The following is a 17,682-nucleotide window of genomic DNA, read 5'->3' as shown; positions in this document are numbered from 1 at the left end:
GGCGAATAAAAGCAATCAGAGGGACCTCGATGTGTGAGGGAGTTTGGTGACACTGTGCGTCACGGTAGCAATAGTGTTATAGTCATGCCCATGTCGACATCTCCTTTCGATCTTCGAAAGAAAGATGCAATACTCTGCGATTACCACTAGATATCAGACTATATGCACAGCATGCCATTCTAAGCAGATTCACAGGCATCAGAAACTAGCATACTCATTCAAAATTGTCCACGACATCTTGGGGCAAGCAAAGCAAATTGAAGGTCTAGAAATAAATATTTGCATGGTAAAGGCGAGGGTCTGCTCAAATCAACAATGTAGTTATTGTTGTACAAATAATCCTGTAACCACCACAAAATGGTCATAAGTGGCAAAGATCACACCCCAGCTGAGAGGCGAAGTGGTAACATGACTAAATAGCCAGGACTTCAGCGAAAGGATTCCATTACAGCGCAGCAGCTCTGGCGTTGCCATACCTCTTTATATTAGCATGCGAGTTTCTCTTCTTGTAAATCTAATCCATGCCCACCAGATATGAACTAATAAAGGAATTGTACAATTCCAAATGAACTCTCCTGGACAAATAGACCAACAGCTCAAATAATTCCTTTAGAGTAGGGGTACATCACTCTTACAGCCATACGTAAACAATAAACTCTCCAAGTCTTGTGTATATTGAAACTAGATGCCCGGACTATGATAATTAAGCAATGAGAGTGTTGAGTTTTGATGCTTCACCGTCGATTCACTCCAAGGGTACCAGCAAGGCGAGATTTATTTATTTTATGGTTTGCTTGTTAGGCGCTAATACAATAATTAACTATTGTTTCAAAGAGCAAGAAAGGGAGCATGAGTGAGAAATACATCAATATTTAAGTGCAGTGGGGGGGGGGGGGTAAGAGGGCAAACCTACTATGCTTTGGGAGTATTCAGAACGTGCAAGCGCAGCAAGGAAGAGGGAAGGGTGGTAAGTGCTGGGGAGTCTGAGCTCATGGGTGAGCCACAGATGAAATGCTAGGAATTTTGAGTGCTACATGTCCTGGAACTGCGAGGGTTGCAAGTGCCAGCCTCCGGGGCTCAGGGGGTAAGTGTAAATGCAGAGGATAGACATGAGCTTGGCCAATTGGGTGCGGGAGGTCAGGACCCCGAGGATGCATAAGGGCCCAAGACATCAATCGCAGCAAGGCCACACAAGCTCTCTGCAGCTCCGCTGCGAGAGAGACACTCGAGGACCCCATGCTGCATCCATGAAGAAGGACAAGCCTCCGCAGCCCCTGCCACCATTGTTCCCCACCCGGCCCCCTCTTAAATACACACTGCCCAGCAGTTGTGTCTGGGCACCATGGCAATGGCCAACATCCACACCAGAGCGGAGTCACGTGACCCGCGCTCCGGAGCCTGCAGCCCCTCCTCTCCCGCTTTAAAAGGGAGAGGAGGACGGCCGCCAGGCGAAGCCGCACACCGGCGAAGGCCAGAGGACAAGGCCACACAAGCTCTCTGCAGCTCTCCGCTGCTCGAGGGCGCAGATGGCGCCTCTAGGCTCTGCTAAACCTGCACAAGGTAAGGCCAACAGCATCAATTCCCCCATGCTATGCCTCTCATGTGCGCCTACCCTGCTAGCAATCGCACGCCCTCCGCTGTACAACAGCAGGAATGCGCGACTACGGTCTCGCACCCAGCCCACCAACCCACCAACCCCATCAGCCTTACCCCTACCCTGGGTTACCGAAATGCGAGGTTAGGCATAAGAAGCCAGCCGCCAGCACACATGTGCGCTGCCACCAAACGCGCACCGAGTCCCAGGGTTGCCCCGCACTCCTCTGCTACGACAATACGACAGATCATCAAGGGTCGTACCAACAAACATTACCTCACGATCAACAACACTACCAATAACATTAATTTTGCCCCTCAACCCTCGCCCCTCTGTCCTACTGCACCCATGCACGTAGCGCATACCGCTGGCGCCCCCATGGCCACACTTGATTTTGTGCAGCTCAATGAGGTTTCTGCGCCTATTGATCCTATTGTTGGCGCCCCCATGAGCACACTTGATTTTGTGCAGCTCAATGATGTTTCTGTGACTACTGATCCTATTGCTGGCACCCCCATTGATATTGTGCAGCTCAATGATTTTTCCCACTGTTGCGCACCCTTGACCACACCACCTAGTACTTCCTACCCTCCATCATCACCCACTAGCCCACCCGTCCCCATGCCTCCCTCTACCTACACGCTAAGCTGCACCCTGCTCAATGCCCGCTCCGTACCAGCTCACGCCCTCGACATCAACGACCTGCTCATAAACGACGAACTCGACCTCCTCATCCTTACTGAAACCTGGCTGAATGAAAGCTCAGGCCCGGCCTATCACTGGCCATCCCACCTGGATATTCCATCTTTAGGAAATACCGCACCTCTCAGAGAGGTGGAGGCGTTGCCCTCATCGCCAGGGACACCCTTACCATCAGAGAAGTTGAAGGCATCCTTGACAGCAACAGTGACTACCTCCCTCTAAAAATCAATGTCTCACCCAACTGCAACATATCCATGCACATTGTCTACAGACCCCCAGGCCCGTGTACCGACTTCCATGACACCATTATCCCTGCACTGTCTCACAACATCAAAAAGACCTCACAGGTTCTACTCCTCGGTGACCTCAACCTAGGGCTGAACGACCCCAAAGACTCCCCTGCGAAACACCTCAAGAAGGCACTCTCCAACCTCGGCTTTGCGCACTCCATTTCTCACCCCACGCACATCAAAGGACGCACCCTTGACTGGATCAGCCATCACAACTGCTCCCTTCTCATCACGGCCAACACCCCTATCCCCTGGTCCGACCATCACTACATCCAATTCAATCTCGGAACCAAAAAAGTGTCTCTCTCTCCGCCACCACCATGCCTCGCCACCTACGCCAGGAGCTCACGCCTTCTCACAGTCGAGAACCTAGCACCTTACCTCCTTAACCCAGCCCTTCAGGCCCCCTCATCGAATAACCCTGATACCTTAGCTGACACCTTCAAGGATGTCATCACGTCAGCCGTGGACGCCATTGCTCCCCTGAATCTCAAAAAAGCTAAGAAAGCCAAACATGCAAGTTCATGGTTCTCCAAAGAACTCTGACCAACGTGCGCAAAAGAGGATTGCACTATCCACCTGGAAAGCAAACCCCTCTGAAACCAAGTTCAAAGCCATTTCCAAATCATACAAGACTATCACCACTCTGGCAAAGGCTGCTTCCTTTAACGCCAGGATTGCTGACGCGAAGTCTGGATCTAAGGAACTATTCACCATCTTTAGGGAACTTGAAAAACCATCTGCCCCCCCCGCACCCTCTTCAGTCATCAAAGATGACAAGTGGTGTAACAGCATTCAATCTGCCATGCTAGAGAAGCTCAACACCCTCCAAACAAAAATGCGTGGCCACCAAAAAGCCCTCTCCCACATTATAGCGAACATGCACGCCAAGCCACCCACCAAGACCACGTCATCCCCGTTGTTCGAATTCAAAGACATCACTGAGCAAGAGGTCATCACCCTCCTCAACTCTATCAAACCTTTCAATTGCAAAGGTGATGCCTGCCCAGCCAGCCTCATCAAAGACTCTGCACCTACCCTAGCCCCCTTCCTTACAGCCTTTATCAACTCCTCCTTCCAATCAGGCCATGTCCCATCAGGAATTAAGGAAGCGTGGGTACGTCCACTCCTCAAGAAACCTTCACTCGACCCAACCGTCCCGGGGAATTACAGGCCCATCACGACTGTACCATTCCTGCTCAAAATTTTGGACAAAGCAGCCTACCTGCAAGTCCAAAGGTTCCTAGAGGACAACAGTCTCCTCGGCCTGCGGCAATCTGGGTTCCACCCCCGACATGGCACTGAAACGGCCCTCCTAGACCTAAAGAACCAAATGGATGGATGATCTCAGAGATGCAGGCAAACCTGCCCTCCTACTGCTCCTTGACCTATCCGTAGTGCTCGATCTGGTTGACCACAATACCTTGTGTCACCACCTAGCCACCCAAGCCAACTTCTCCCCTAAAGCCTGCCAGTGGATCACTTCCTTTCTCCAAGAAAGGGCCATGAAAGTATTTTCTGACGTTGCCGCTGCCACCCCTAGCCTCCTCACCTGCGGTGTCCATCAGGGATCCTGTATCGCACCCACACTCTACAACCTCTTTACTAGGCCCCTGTTTAGCATCCTGGACTCCCTTGGTATTTCATATACAAACTATGCGGACGATACGCAGGTACTCATCCCACTCACGGGCGACTACCTAGCAGACACCAACAGCCTCACCTCTATCTACTCTACCATCCAATCCTGGATGGCGGAGAATTGGCTTTGCCTCAATAGCGAAAAGACTGAACGCCTCCTCATTGGGTCACCCTTCACTCTCGGTAACCTCGGAGATCAGTACACCTCTTTCACTATTGATAACATTGCAATTAAGGTCTCGAACCATGTTAAGACACTCGGAGTCTACCTTGACTCCGACCTGTCAATGGATAGACAGGTCAATGCTATCGCTGCATCCTCAGCCTACTATTCCAAAGTCCTCAACGCAGCCAGGCCCTTCTTGGCCCGTCAAAGTTGCCTCACAATTGCCAGGGCAATCATTGGGTCAAGACTAGACTACTCTAATGCCCTTCTCGTGGGGACATCCAACAAAAACCTGGCCAAACTCCAGCTAGCCCAAAACAATGCACTAAGGGCAGCCACCGGCACCGCAAGAAGAAACCATATCTCCGATATCAGAAGGCAAGTACACTGGCTCCCTGTCAAAGAGAGAATTATCTTTAAAACTCTTGCTCTCACCCACAAATGCCTTCACGAACTTGCCCCTCCTTACCTGACTAACAGAATTACCAGGCACACCGCCACGATCCCTTTATGCTAACTCAATTGTTACGCGTAGTACACGTAAAGTGCGCGCTGGGGGCTCCAGCTTCCCCACCCAAGCAGCCACGCACTGGAACACTCTGCCACCTCACCTAAGACTCATTGAGTCCCACTTAACCTTTGGTAAGGCTATCAAAACTAGACTTTTTGTCTAACTTGAAGGTGTATCATCCACTGCATATATGCCTGCCAATCTGTAACTAAGAGCCCTCCTGGCACCTTTCTGTAATCTTAAATCTGTGTATCCTCAACAGCGCCTCGATGCCTTATGGGCTGCAAGTGCGCTTAACAAATGCAAATAAATAAAAATAAACTGTGGGATTTGCAGGGGAGAGAAGAAGGGAAAGAGGAGATAAAGAGGACAGTATTAAGAAGCTTCCGGAATTTAAGAAAAACCTGCTCAAGAAGCAGAGGGAGGGGGAGGGGGAGGCTGTTCCATAGGAGGGAGCCATCTGAGGAAAACTAACGACCACCTGCCCTCTGTTTAGCAAAATGCTTTACACACAGAGTTGGACCACAGGAGCATAGTGGTCTAGAGGGAGAGTATTTACAAAGAAAGTTGAAGATCGTGAGGTCCATCCCAGACCTCCTTGTGGATGATGCAGAGGGATTTGAATTTAATCCGTGCAGCAAGCGGTAGCCAGTGAAGACTTGCAAGAGTTTTAGCCAGAACCAATTTAAAACATTCTTGTGACAGAGATATTGCATTGAATATCAGGAAAGGTTATAAAAAAGGTCTACAGCCTTATGGATTCTGCCATAAAACCATGTGGGCCAGGTCATGCGCTATTTAGCAATACGAATTTTGCAGTTGCCCCATAGGGATGCGATACACAATTTAACATTACTCTTCAGGCGTTTCTCCAATTTAAGAATTGCTGCCTTTGTGTCATGTCAAAATCATTTTGAATTTCAGATGATTTGACACCAGGAAGGAACAAGTTACTTACCTGTAACTATTTTTCTCCAGCATGGGTCTGGCATGGATTCACATGCTCATGAATATTCCCAGTCAGGCCGGGAAACCTTGGTAAAAGATTAAAACAGTTTCACTTTCACTTCCAAACTGTGTTTCTCCTATAAACCAATCACTGAGCTCTGGGTCATACTGCCCCCACCCAACGACTGCCCTTTCCCTAAGCCCCACCTCTGGCAGCCATCTTCAGATTTGATAGCACGTAAAGTGGCAGTATGACCAAGAAGAGCTGCAGAGGGGCAGGAGGGAGGGTTTGCATGTGAATCCACGTCAGACCCATGCTGGAGAACAACAGTTACAGGTAAGTAACTTGTTCCTTCTCCAGCACGGGGTCTGGCATGGATTCACATGCTCATGAATAAAGAATACATAGCAGTACAACATTACACAACCATGGGAGGTGGCAAGGCTCAACAGAAGCAAATGTGCTTACCTTTGGAACAGGCTCACCGCCAAGCGAACAGATTGCGTACCACTGCTTGGACAACCCTGGACTCCTCTCTGGAATCCCTGTCGGAGCAGTAGAACTTGTGAAGGTGTGATTGGACCTCCACGTAGCAGCCTTGCAGATGTCCAGCAGGGGCACCCAAGATAGGAACGCCGTCGTCCCAGCGATCGCTCTGGTAGAATGGGCTCTCGGACGGCCGGGCATTGTCGGTTTGCAACCGGTGACAGTGCGTGATGCAGCCGGAGAAACACCTGGAAATGGAAGCCTTGGACAAGGCCTTCCCATGGTTGACAGGACCAAAGTTCACAAATAGTTGAGATGTCTTCAGGAAACTCTTAGTGCGTGCCACATAGAACTTCAGTGCGCAAGCCACATCCAGCGAGTGCAAAGTCCTTTCAGCCGGCGACGAAGGTTATGGAAAAAACACAGGCAACACCAAAGGGTCATTGAGGTGGAATTCCGATGGAACCTTTGGCATGAAGGAGGGGTGCATCCGCAGCACCACCCTCGTGTCATGAAAAGCGAGATAAGGCGGTTTGCAGGAAAGGGCCTGATCTCACCTACCCTCCTGGCAGAGGTGAGGACCACAAGAAAAACCGTCTTCCACGAAAGGAACATGGGAGGGGCCTGATGAACAGGCACAAAAGGGAGCCCCCCATGAGCCTTGTCAGCACCACGTTGAGTTCCCACACCGGGGCAGGTGCTATCACTGGCAGTCGAAACAGTCCTTTGAGGAACTCTTGACTAGATGGTGGGACCAAAGTGAAGACCGTCCTGGAGACCTGGTGTAGCGGGAGATAGCCGCCAGGTGCACCTTGATAAGAGGCGTGCGCCAGCCCAGCCTTGGCCAAGGACAACAAGTACAGAAGAATCTGCGGAGCCAAGACCTTCAGAGGGTTGATCTTCTGCATCCGGCACCACATTGCGAAATATTACCACTTGTGCCCGTAGCACTGAAGAGTCAACGACGCTCTGGCCCTGGCAAGGGCCTCCCTGCATCCGCTGGTAGCTCGTGCCCTCCGAACTCTAAGGCTGCAGGAGCCAAGCCTTCAGGTTCAGCGATCCTGGGTCGGGATGTAGGATTGCGCCCACTGGCGAGCAGATCCGCAACCACCGGCAGCTTGACCGAGGGCGACATTGACAGGCTGAGAAGGTCCGGTTACCAAATCTGCTTCGGGCAGGAAAAAGTGTCCCCCATGCTCCTCGGCTGGTGGAACCTGATGGGGAATTTCTGGGTTTTGGAACTTGTCGCCGTTGCAAACAGATCGATCTGGGTTCTGCCCCATTTGAGGAAGATGCTGTCCACTTGATCCTGTCGAAATTCCCACTCGTGGCAAGAGCGCAGCTCCCTGCCGATGGAGTCGCGATAGTGTTCTCGACTCCCGGCAGGTGAAAAGGAATGCGGAACATCTCTTGGGCGAAGGCCCCTGTGCCACAAGACCAGTGCCACAAGTCCTGCGCCTCTCTGCAGAGCACCGGGGATCTGGTACCCCCTTGCTTCCTGATGTAGAACATTGTGGTACTATTGTCCGAGAAGACCCTCATCCCCTTGCCCTTGAGGGATGGAAGGAATGACTTGAGGGCCCAGAACACTGCCCCCAGCTCCAGGACATGGATGTGGAGATCCCTCTCCTCGGTAGCCAGAGGCCTTTGGCGTGCAGATGTCCATTGTGGGCTCCCCAGCCCTCCAGGGAAGAGTGTCTCCTAGTATGGGGGGCTCTGGAAATCCATGCCCCCAGGGATGTTGGAGCGCACGCCCCACCACCTTATCGCTCAACGGAACTCCTCGTTGCGAACAATGTTGTCTACAAAGCTTCCGGACACATGGATCCACTGAGCGTCCATGAATTCCTGAAGGCATCACATCTGCAACCTGCAGAGTCGGATCTTGGCCCTCTTCCTGCTCCCACCTGCAAGGCTAAAAACCTTGGGGTCATCTTTGACTCCACACTCCTTCTCTCCTCACATCGCCAACGTCTCTAAGTCACACTACCAGCTGCACCTCCTCAGAGGTATTCTTCCTCTCCTCTCCCTCCTCCAGAAGCTCACCATCTCCAGAGCCCTGGTTCCCTCTAGTGTGGACTATTGCAACAGCCTCCATCTAAACCTGCCTGACTCTACTCTCCGCCCTCTGCAACTTATCCAAAACAGGACTGTGAGACTTGTCCTTGGCCTCAAACCCAGGGATCGTATCTCTGCAGGACTGAAATCTCTGCACTGGCTCCCAGTGGCTGCAAGGATTAAGTTCAAAACCCTCTGCATTATCCACAAGGCCTACTGGGGCCGCATTACCATCAACTCTCTCGTCCTAAATACCTTCCTTCTCGGGCTCTTCGCTCATCTGCCTCCAACTCCCTCAGGGTCAACCGCTTCTCCAAGCAACGAATTGGTGGTCGATCGCTCTCTTTGGCAGGGGCCTCCCTCTGGAACAGCCTTCCTGCCTCGCTGAAACTTGAGGAGAACCATCTCCGGTTCCGTAAACACCTCAAGACTTTCCTCTTTGCTTCCGCTTTCTCTGCGCCTCTCCCCTGCTGAAATCCCTGCCAAATCTGCACTGGTTACCTGGCCACCCTTTTTGACCTTGGGGCCAGGTCCCGCCTTTTGCACTCCTGCCTAGCCTCCCTGGAAACCCCTGCACTTAAGGACTGATTTTCTGTATCTCTAGAGTCCTCCCCCCCCCCCCCCCACCAGCACTTGTCTGCTCTACCTTGCACTTGCCACCATCAGGCCGCTTTTACCTATCGTATTTATTCTTCTATCCCATGTACTGCACTTCCCCCTCTCCCTTTCCCCTGGCACTTTTTCCTTTCTCCCTACCCTTGCGCGATCTGAATGACACCTGGCCTAGGAGGATCGCTTGTCTGTCTTTCCACTGTTTTCCCTCTCCTGCCTCGTCACGCCTTGAAACACTTGTGTATAGGCGCGTTATAAATGCCATATCATATCATATGAGGTAAATGCACAATGTCATCCTGCCGAGCAGCGAATTGATGGACTGCACTGTGGCGGTCTTCAGTGCCAACAACCGTTGCACCTTGCCCAGCATGGCCGCTATCCTCTCTTCCGAAGGGGGCGCCAGGCAGGAGACTATGTTGAGACTGGCCCCCAGGAATAGAGCGTTGTGTGATGGTATCAAGCAGGATTTTGGAAAGTTGACGGAGAACCCCAGATCCATGAGCCGCCAGACGGTCCTCTGTGTGTTCGACGGCTACTTCCCTGGGCTTTGCGTGGATGAGCCAGTCGTCGAGGTAGGGCGTTAGGCAAGATTGTATGCAGTACCCAGTGGGAGACTGCACCAGCCTTGTCCTCTTGGCAATAGTTAACCCCAACCTTTGGTAGAAGCATGTACTACACAAGTTGGTAGAGTGACTGAGCAGCCAGGCTTAGATCAAAAGGGGTCAATGTGAGCTGTAGAGTTATAACAGAGATTCACAGTGACAGGTATTCAAATAAACACCTACACTCAAGGTTTCTTGATTAAACAAGTATTAATTTATTTTTGAATAAGCCTTCTTAAGAAGGGAGCAATCATGCAACACAAAAATATGCTTTAATAAACACACTCAGTTTTACTAAATCATTAGATACCCATTGGGGATGGCACACAGACACTTCCTACACCCTGACTTAAATAACTGGGACACTTTGGACATTGATATATCACTGGCATATTTAGAGCAATAATGAGTTTGGTGTCAAAAGGAAAGGGTTAGGGAATAAAACAAAGATTAACAAATATTCTTAAGCAGATAAGTACTTTTGAACACCCCCCCCCCCCAATGCAAAGTAAATGAACCCTTTCCCAGCTACACAAGTTATGGAATGTGTGACATTTAGAGGGACAGATCAAAACAAAGTCGGAGGTTAGAAGAGTCTATGAGGAAACCAAGACAGCCAATGTTACTTGAGAAAAGTCTAGGGGAGCTGAAGTTCTCCTAAGTCTTGCACAATGTTTTAGAAATCTCTGTAGAAAATGAAATCACTGTCGGGCCACAAGCAGGAAGGCTTGTGAGAGGCAAAGCTGCAAGAAACTCTGCAAAAGGGCAAGCAAGACAAATCTCAACTGAGAGCTAGCAAGGCTACACAACAAAAAGGTAAGTACCCCTTAGTTTACAGTTCCTTAGGTCTGAAGAAATGGGTTACTGCTTGTTCTGTTCCAGTAGTAGTGGCAGATCCTGTTCCTGGGCCTCAGTGTGGGAACAAGAGGGAGGACGCCTGGTGACTCCTGCATTACAGTTTGAAGGTCGGCAGCAGCAATGGGCAAACTTCAGATTAGCGGCACTTTGCGGTTTCAGCTTCCCGCGAATAGCACCACTGCGGTCCTCGGCTACCTTATGGACTTTTCTCACATCTTGGGTCCAGCACTCTGTTGAGGTGGCTCAGGAACGGTCAGTCCTGCTTCATGGGAGTCCGAAAGATCTTCCTGGAGCTTGCGTCCGACTTAAAAACGAGACTCTCGATTCTGGTGTTCCTCTCCCTGCAATCGGTTCCTGCAGCAGCAATGGAAGTACAACCAGCTCCGAGAGGATGACCAGACGAGTTCGTTTCGGGGTTGATTGGTGCCACCAACCCAAGGGGAGAAGTCGTCCTTGCAGGGCTTCTCTAGTCGAGGCGAATTTGGAGCTTCATCAGGCAGCTCTTCCAAGTTCTTCCTCGGATTTCTTTGTCCAGTGGTCGACTCTGCCTTCCAAGCAAAAGACCTCGCCTTTTATGCAGGTTTCTCCAATTCATTTGCAGCCTAGCTGTCACTCACAGCAGGGTGGCTGTCCTCAGCCAGCCAATCACCTTTGGGTGTATTCCTGTCACCTAGGAGATTAAAGCACAGGGAGTTTCGGGAACCTCCCTCACTTCCTGCCCTGCCAGACACGCTGGAGCCAGACATGGGCTTCAGCAGTGAACCCCACCAAAGACAAAACGAACAAAGGGATCAACCCTGATTTGGCATGCAGAGTAAATCTCAAGAAGCACCTTTCCAACAAGAAATGGCGAAAAAAGAAGACCGGGTCATTTTGATTAAATGGGCACCCATGGGTGCTTTACTAGGGCTGCAATTGCAGCCCGCAGTAAAAACACACAATGGTAGGAAAAAGTAAACCACTACCACCAGCCATTAATTGTAGAAAGGGTAACATAAAAATGTTACCTGAGAAACTAGACAAAGGGTTAGTAACCCCTACAGCACCCCATGGTAAGATAGTCTGTGCTGGGTCTAAAAAGTTACAAATGTAAGTAAAGTTAATTTCACTTTGCTGCTCTTGGATACAGTAGTTTATCCAAGAGAAGGTTATTTAAACCTTTGGGAAATGTAAAAGACTTCCATGTGCCACTGCACTGAAGGTGCTGTGCGACACAATGTAAAAAGATGATGCCTATGGAGTTTGTCAGACTCCATAACCAAAAGAAACACACTTAAGATCAAAGAAAAATACATGAGAGTGGGAAAAAGGTCTCACACTCTCCAGGCTAAAAATTAAAAGTGCTGGGGGTCTCTAAGGTAGAAGGGAATTAGCACCTCTGAGAATTCTCCCTAAGATAGGGGTACACATATATCCCTTGAAGACACGGATGGGCCGCCACTGGCGCCAGGCACTTCGTGAACACCCTGGGCGCCTACTTCAATCTGAAGGGAAGGCCTTTCATCTGGTAGTGCCTTCCCTGTATCACGAAGCGCAGTAACGTCAGATGCTTCTCGTGAATGGGGACGTGAAAGTATGCGTCCTCCAGATCCAGTTACGACAAGAAGTCTCCTTCCTCCACTTTGCCGAGCACGTGCTTCAATGTGATCATCCTGAATTGTTGGGACTCGGATATTTGTTGAGGCGCCGCAAGTCTAGAATGGGCCTCCAGCCCCCAATCTTATTTATGAGAAATATCTGGAGTAGAATCCGGAGCCCCAGAGTAGCTTTGGAACCAGCTCTATCACCCCCTTTTTTAGCATGGCCCATAATTCCTGCAGGAGCTGAGGGATGTGCCGCTTCTGCCGGGCCACTGGAGGTATACATGGACACTTTTGCTGGAACTCTAGAGTGTGTCTATGGGCAAGAGCGTCCAGCACCCATCGGTCGGAGATCTTTTCCCACTCGCTGACGAAGCCCGCCAGCCGTCCTCCCACCGGGGTGCATGGGTGGGGGCCCAACGTCCTGGCTGGTTCAATCTTGCTTCAGGGCCTGTGTGCAGCCTTGGGAGCTACGTCGGCGGCCACCTCCACCGAAAGCCTTGGAGCGGCCCCTGTAAGACCTCTTGGGTCGTGGACCGGGAGGGTTGGCGGTACGAGGAGGACCCTCCACCGAAACCCTTCGACGAATTGCCTGATTATTTTACGCCAGCGGCAGGAAAGGATGGACGATGCTGCTGAAGAGTACCCAAGGCCTTCTCCATGTCTGTCTCAAAGGCCTGCAACGATTCGTTGACAGCTTTCCCAAAGAGGTTGTCCCCGAAGGGCATGTCCACCACCCTCGTCTGGACCTCTTTACGGAAGTTGGTGGCCTTCAACCAGCCACCACGACGGAGGTAGACACTGTTCCCCCATCTGCCAGAACTCCGTTTGCGATGTCCAAGGCCACAGTGATGGCATGGTCCGATGCCACCTTGCCCTCCTGGAGGGTCTCAAGCGCCTCAACCCACTTGTCAGGTAGAAATTCCAGCAGCTGGGCCATTTTATACCACAGCTCCCTGTCATATCGGGCCGGGATCGCAAGTAAATTTGCTGCCTTGACTGTCATCGCCACCGAGTAGATCACTTTCCTACGCGCAGCGTCCAACTTCTTCCCCTCGCTGTCCGGGGGAACTGAGGCTGAAGATGAGGGATTAGAAGACTTCTTCCTTGCTGCCCCCAAGACCACCGAGTCCGGGAAGGGCTGCGACTGTAGGCACTTGGGTGCGGACTACAGCACCCGGTACTACTTCTCCAGCCTATCCCTCTTCGCCGCAGCTGAGGCTGGGTTTCTCATCAGTGCCAGGCCCTCATCCCAAACATCGTCCAGGAGAGGTACCACCATAATGGTTTTCCTTTTGACCTCAAGTCGTTGGTGAAAGAAACCTTCCTTCTTGGTCTCTGGCATCAGCTAGAAGAAATCCGATGCCCAAGCAACCATGGCATGGAATGACCCCACTTTGTCCACAATAAAGTAAGAACATCGAAAAAGAATACTTGATTATTTCATTTGCAATCATTTGTTGGGGCGAGCACAACTAACTAGCACAATCTGTTACTTCTTACAAAGTACAGAACAGGTATGCATGTCAAACATGTTGAGGGCGTTGGTGGAGAGAGGGCAAATAAAATTGTATTTAAGACACTAACCAAGCACTTCCAACTTGTGTAATTTAAAAAAAAAAAACGACATTGTTCATAAAGTTCTTAAAGTGCTTCTTTGCACACTAAGTCTGATCACATTACCACTGGTGGCCTTCATTGTAGACAATCATGGTAGCCAACTACATGACAGTGCGAAGAACAAACCACTCGTGATGCACCCTTTGCACCCAGCAGGGTGCCCAAGTTAGTCACCTTTAGCACACACGTGAAAAACAAAATGGCAAAATTATACATTCAGGGTGGCAGGGCTTCTCACTGAGCAGTGTCTTTGTGCTGAGGTTAGGGAACCATTGTCAACCGACGCCCACCAATGTCAACATGATTCAGCAGTCTTTATAGTCACATTAATCTTTCTACAAACAAGCATCGGTAGAGTCAATCATTTAGCATCTTCTAAAGTTAACAGATTGGTTGTGCAAGTCTGCTTCCAGGCCTTCGGCTGGAAGACTGGGGAGGTGGCCTCCATGGAAAGCATCATCTGCATTATATCTGGCAAGAGTGCATGGCACTGCCAGAACCTAAAAAATATACTGCAGTTTAAAAGACAAATGCAGTCGCTTAAAATGCCTGTAAAGTGTCAGTGCAGTCAAACAGAATCAAAATCTGCTACCGTTATGCCAGCTTGCATGTCTACACATTTAGAGCATTTGTTTGGGCTCACATATACATGGTATTTATCTATCTATATTTTTTCTTGTATAGCGCCACTCGCCCGCAGGCCTCAAGGCACCGTTACTTTAAGACAATTCATTGAACATATATAAACCTAGATTTCATGGGAATAAAACGAAACCAGAGTATTCGGGGCAGAAAAAAAGTTTTGAAGCACTAGATCTTACCAATAGATCTTTTCTAGTCTGAATTTTCTGGCTAATAACAAACATCTTCTTCTCCCTCTCAATGCGCTGCTTCAGAATTGTGTACTGGTGTTTTCTTTGTTTGGCCAACATCTGTTGATAGGAACCATTTGAGAAAAACATTAAAATAATTGTGCAAGTTAATTGGACAAGTGGTTTGTAACTTGACTGCAGTAACTCCACCTACATTTTGGTTTCTTACGGAGTATGAACCTAGCACTGCACATTGGTAGGGGTTGCAAGCATACAATTAAATCAGAAGTCTGGAACCTTTGGCTCTACAGAGATTTTGGAATGCAATTTCCATTAGCCCTAGCCAGCATAGTCATTGGTGAGGGATTATGGAAGTCCTAGTCCAAAACATGTGGAGGCCCCTGCATTAGATGGTTAAAGAGTGTTGGGGGAGGGAACAGAACCAACACTACACCATGTAATACCGGAATAACTTTCACTGTTGGAAAAGCACAGCATTCATAACCAACTCCTGTATTGGAAGAATACACTCATATTTAGAGGCAAAGCACTTTCCCACTACCCAGTGTATGCCCAGATTATACTCAAAGCAACAGACAGTTTGTGAGCGAGTCTTAATAGCATGTTGGCAGGGACCATTTTGTAGTGCAGATAAACAACGAGAAGGACAGCATTTTCAGCTTTCTTAAGATTGCCAGTATCTGAAAACTCTCAATGGTCCAACCCGTCACCTGAGCAATCCCAAAACATGCCCATTTCCTTACCGCAAGGAACCTGCCACACACACACAAGGCCTCAGCGAAAAAACTTGTCTTATTCATTCATTGATGTGTATCACAATTCCAAGAACCCCGTTTTAATATGCTGATCTGCTGAGCAAGGTTATTTGTTTCTTAGCTGAGACACAAACCACACTACTGCGATTTGTAGTTAAGTGCCTACTCGCCAGCATGTATGTGTATTCACACTACAGAACTGTTACGCTGCCCCCCTCCCCCACCTGAGTGTAGCGAATAGTCCCAAAATTTGTAATGAGCTGGTGCCAGTAAATCGTGAAAATCCCCCGATTTCTCTTTACTTGCACTGCACAGACATTTGTAGTCCTCTTGTAAACAATGTTTAATTGAAATAAGACACTTACAGGTGTGGTAACACTTGCTAACACCACACCTAGCATGATTTACGGTGCAAGGCGAAACCAAAAGGCGCGGCGATGGCTCACAAAAACACCACACCCCTCCCCCCCAGGTGTCATTGCTTAATCATGTCAAATTAGCTTTATTGACCAGCATGCTGATAAACTTATCAGTCATCCTTATCGAGTGACGTTCTTTGTCTTGCCTAATGTCCGCCCTTTCCAAAGGGAAGTTTTTCAGGACAAATCACTGTGTGTGCAGAGGTCAGCTCTTTACCCCAGGACTTCTTGACAAAGTAGAGCAAAGGTTACATTGGGTAATTGAAAAAGCTTAACTGATTAAAAACAGGTTTCAGTACAACATTCTCACACATGAATTTGGAGACGCCTTTGTATTTTAAGCCTTCCTGCGCAAACAGAAGTGAAATTGTTAGTATAGCACAATATAGTCCAACGCGTTAATTAAGAGTACAAAGCAGAACGTAAAGAGGTGGTCACACCTGGATAAAATTCAATTGGATTGTTAAGCAAGGTTTTCATAGAAATGGAAAAACTTCCTTTTTGGTTTACTAGTGGGATATTTTTCCTTAATACCTCTGAGTAGGAACCTTTTTCCACACTCACAGAATCCTACTCTTTATGGGTGTCATTTTTTTACTCAACTTTAAAAAAGACACTATGAAGTTATCCTTTTTAACAGCTTTTTGGCAATACGTGCCTGTTGTAGCTGGGTTGCCCTAGGGACTCCCCTTGTAACATTCTCTGGCTAACCTTCAGTGAACTACAGTTCCCAAGGATAGAAAGGATCTTTGGACGCCCTTTACATTTTATTTTGTGAAACCAGAACACCCCACCTTAAGTGGAGTGCTGGGGAGATACAATGTATCCCCTTTCACACTAAAACTATAACATTACTGTTAAGGGGCAAGCTTACCTACAATGGCTGTTGGCAGTGATCCTTTGCATTAATTTGGTGCAACTTTAACACGGGCTGTGTTCACAGCTGCAGTAAAGGCACCCACTGGTGCTCCTTTAACCAAAATGCCCCGGTCTTCTTTTTTCGCACTTTTAGTGTTGCCTGTCCTTTCTTGTTCCTTCCCCCAACATCCAGGGTGGGAAATTCCTTTATGTGATTTTTATCTTCAGCGGGAGTCCCCTTGACTCCCCACCCAGGCTCCAGTCTGTCTGTGAAGGCAGGAAGCAAGGGAGTAGTCCACAACTGCACAGCCCTTTGTCTTCCTCCTTGCCGGAATGGGGACAAATTCCAATGGGGGGCTGGCTGTCCCGATTGGACAACCAGACGGCCCATTGTTGTAAAATGCAGAAGGAGAGAATGCAGGCGTTGTGCTGTAGTTCCTGTTAAAAACTGCAAACCTGGAAGCTGAAGCCAAGTCGACCACTGGAACCAAAACCGAAGCGGCTGAGACTATTTCCAGCGACCGGAGAGCATGCTGCGTAACCAGAGCCTGCTGTAGCCCTTCCTTCCAATCGACCTGTGGACTCTGAAAACGACGACCCTGACCCAGAGCCTGGTGAGACCCACTAGACTCAGGGAGATCTGCATTTTGAGCCATCCCACATGTTGCTGCGACCTTGCATTGCTGCAATACCCCAATACCCTGGGAACTTGGGCCATTGTGCGGTGCACAATCTTCTGAATTCCGAATCTCGCTGAATCTTTGTGGGGATCCCGGTGGATCTCCACAGACACAAATCGAGCCCAAAAGTCCCCTCAACAGAGTGCTTCCCCTGACTTGCTGCTAGTCTGTCCAGAATAAGCCTTTATTAGGTTGTTGCCTACCTAGAATAACTTTTATTCATTCAGTAAGTGTAACAATGGGTTTTACTTTCCCTGTGTTATCCAACCCATTGACCCTGGTTCTAACTGTCCCTCATAAGTCATACATAAGGGACTTGTATAGCTGAGAAAGATCTAACCTAGATTTCATTGCGAGGATAAAAAAAGTATATGGGCTTTATTTACCTTACGTTAGCTGTGTGTCATCCAATAATAAGTTACAAGAGTTACTGCTCATCTCAATCTGTTTCACTGATTTCAAAAG

The 17,682-nt window shown here is 49.1% G+C and overlaps 1 protein-coding gene across 1 annotated transcript in view; it reads right to left on the bottom strand.

The window, feature by feature from the left end:
- The window catches only part of UTP11 (UTP11 small subunit processome component), a 167,148-nt gene that overhangs the window by 22,968 nt on the left and 126,498 nt on the right, over positions 1-17,682 (bottom strand). The window contains exon 7 of the mRNA XM_069622670.1: positions 14,494-14,604. Within this exon, the coding sequence (XP_069478771.1) occupies positions 14,494-14,604 (111 nt within the window). The remainder of the gene's footprint in view (positions 1-14,493; positions 14,605-17,682) is intronic.

Source organism: Ambystoma mexicanum, chromosome 11 (assembly GCF_040938575.1).
Source record: "Ambystoma mexicanum isolate Mex_15411 chromosome 11, UKY_AmexF1_1, whole genome shotgun sequence".
Taxonomy (NCBI): domain Eukaryota; kingdom Metazoa; phylum Chordata; class Amphibia; order Caudata; family Ambystomatidae; genus Ambystoma; species Ambystoma mexicanum.
Note: the sequence above shows the minus strand (reverse complement) of the source record. Positions and strands in the feature narration are given on the sequence as shown.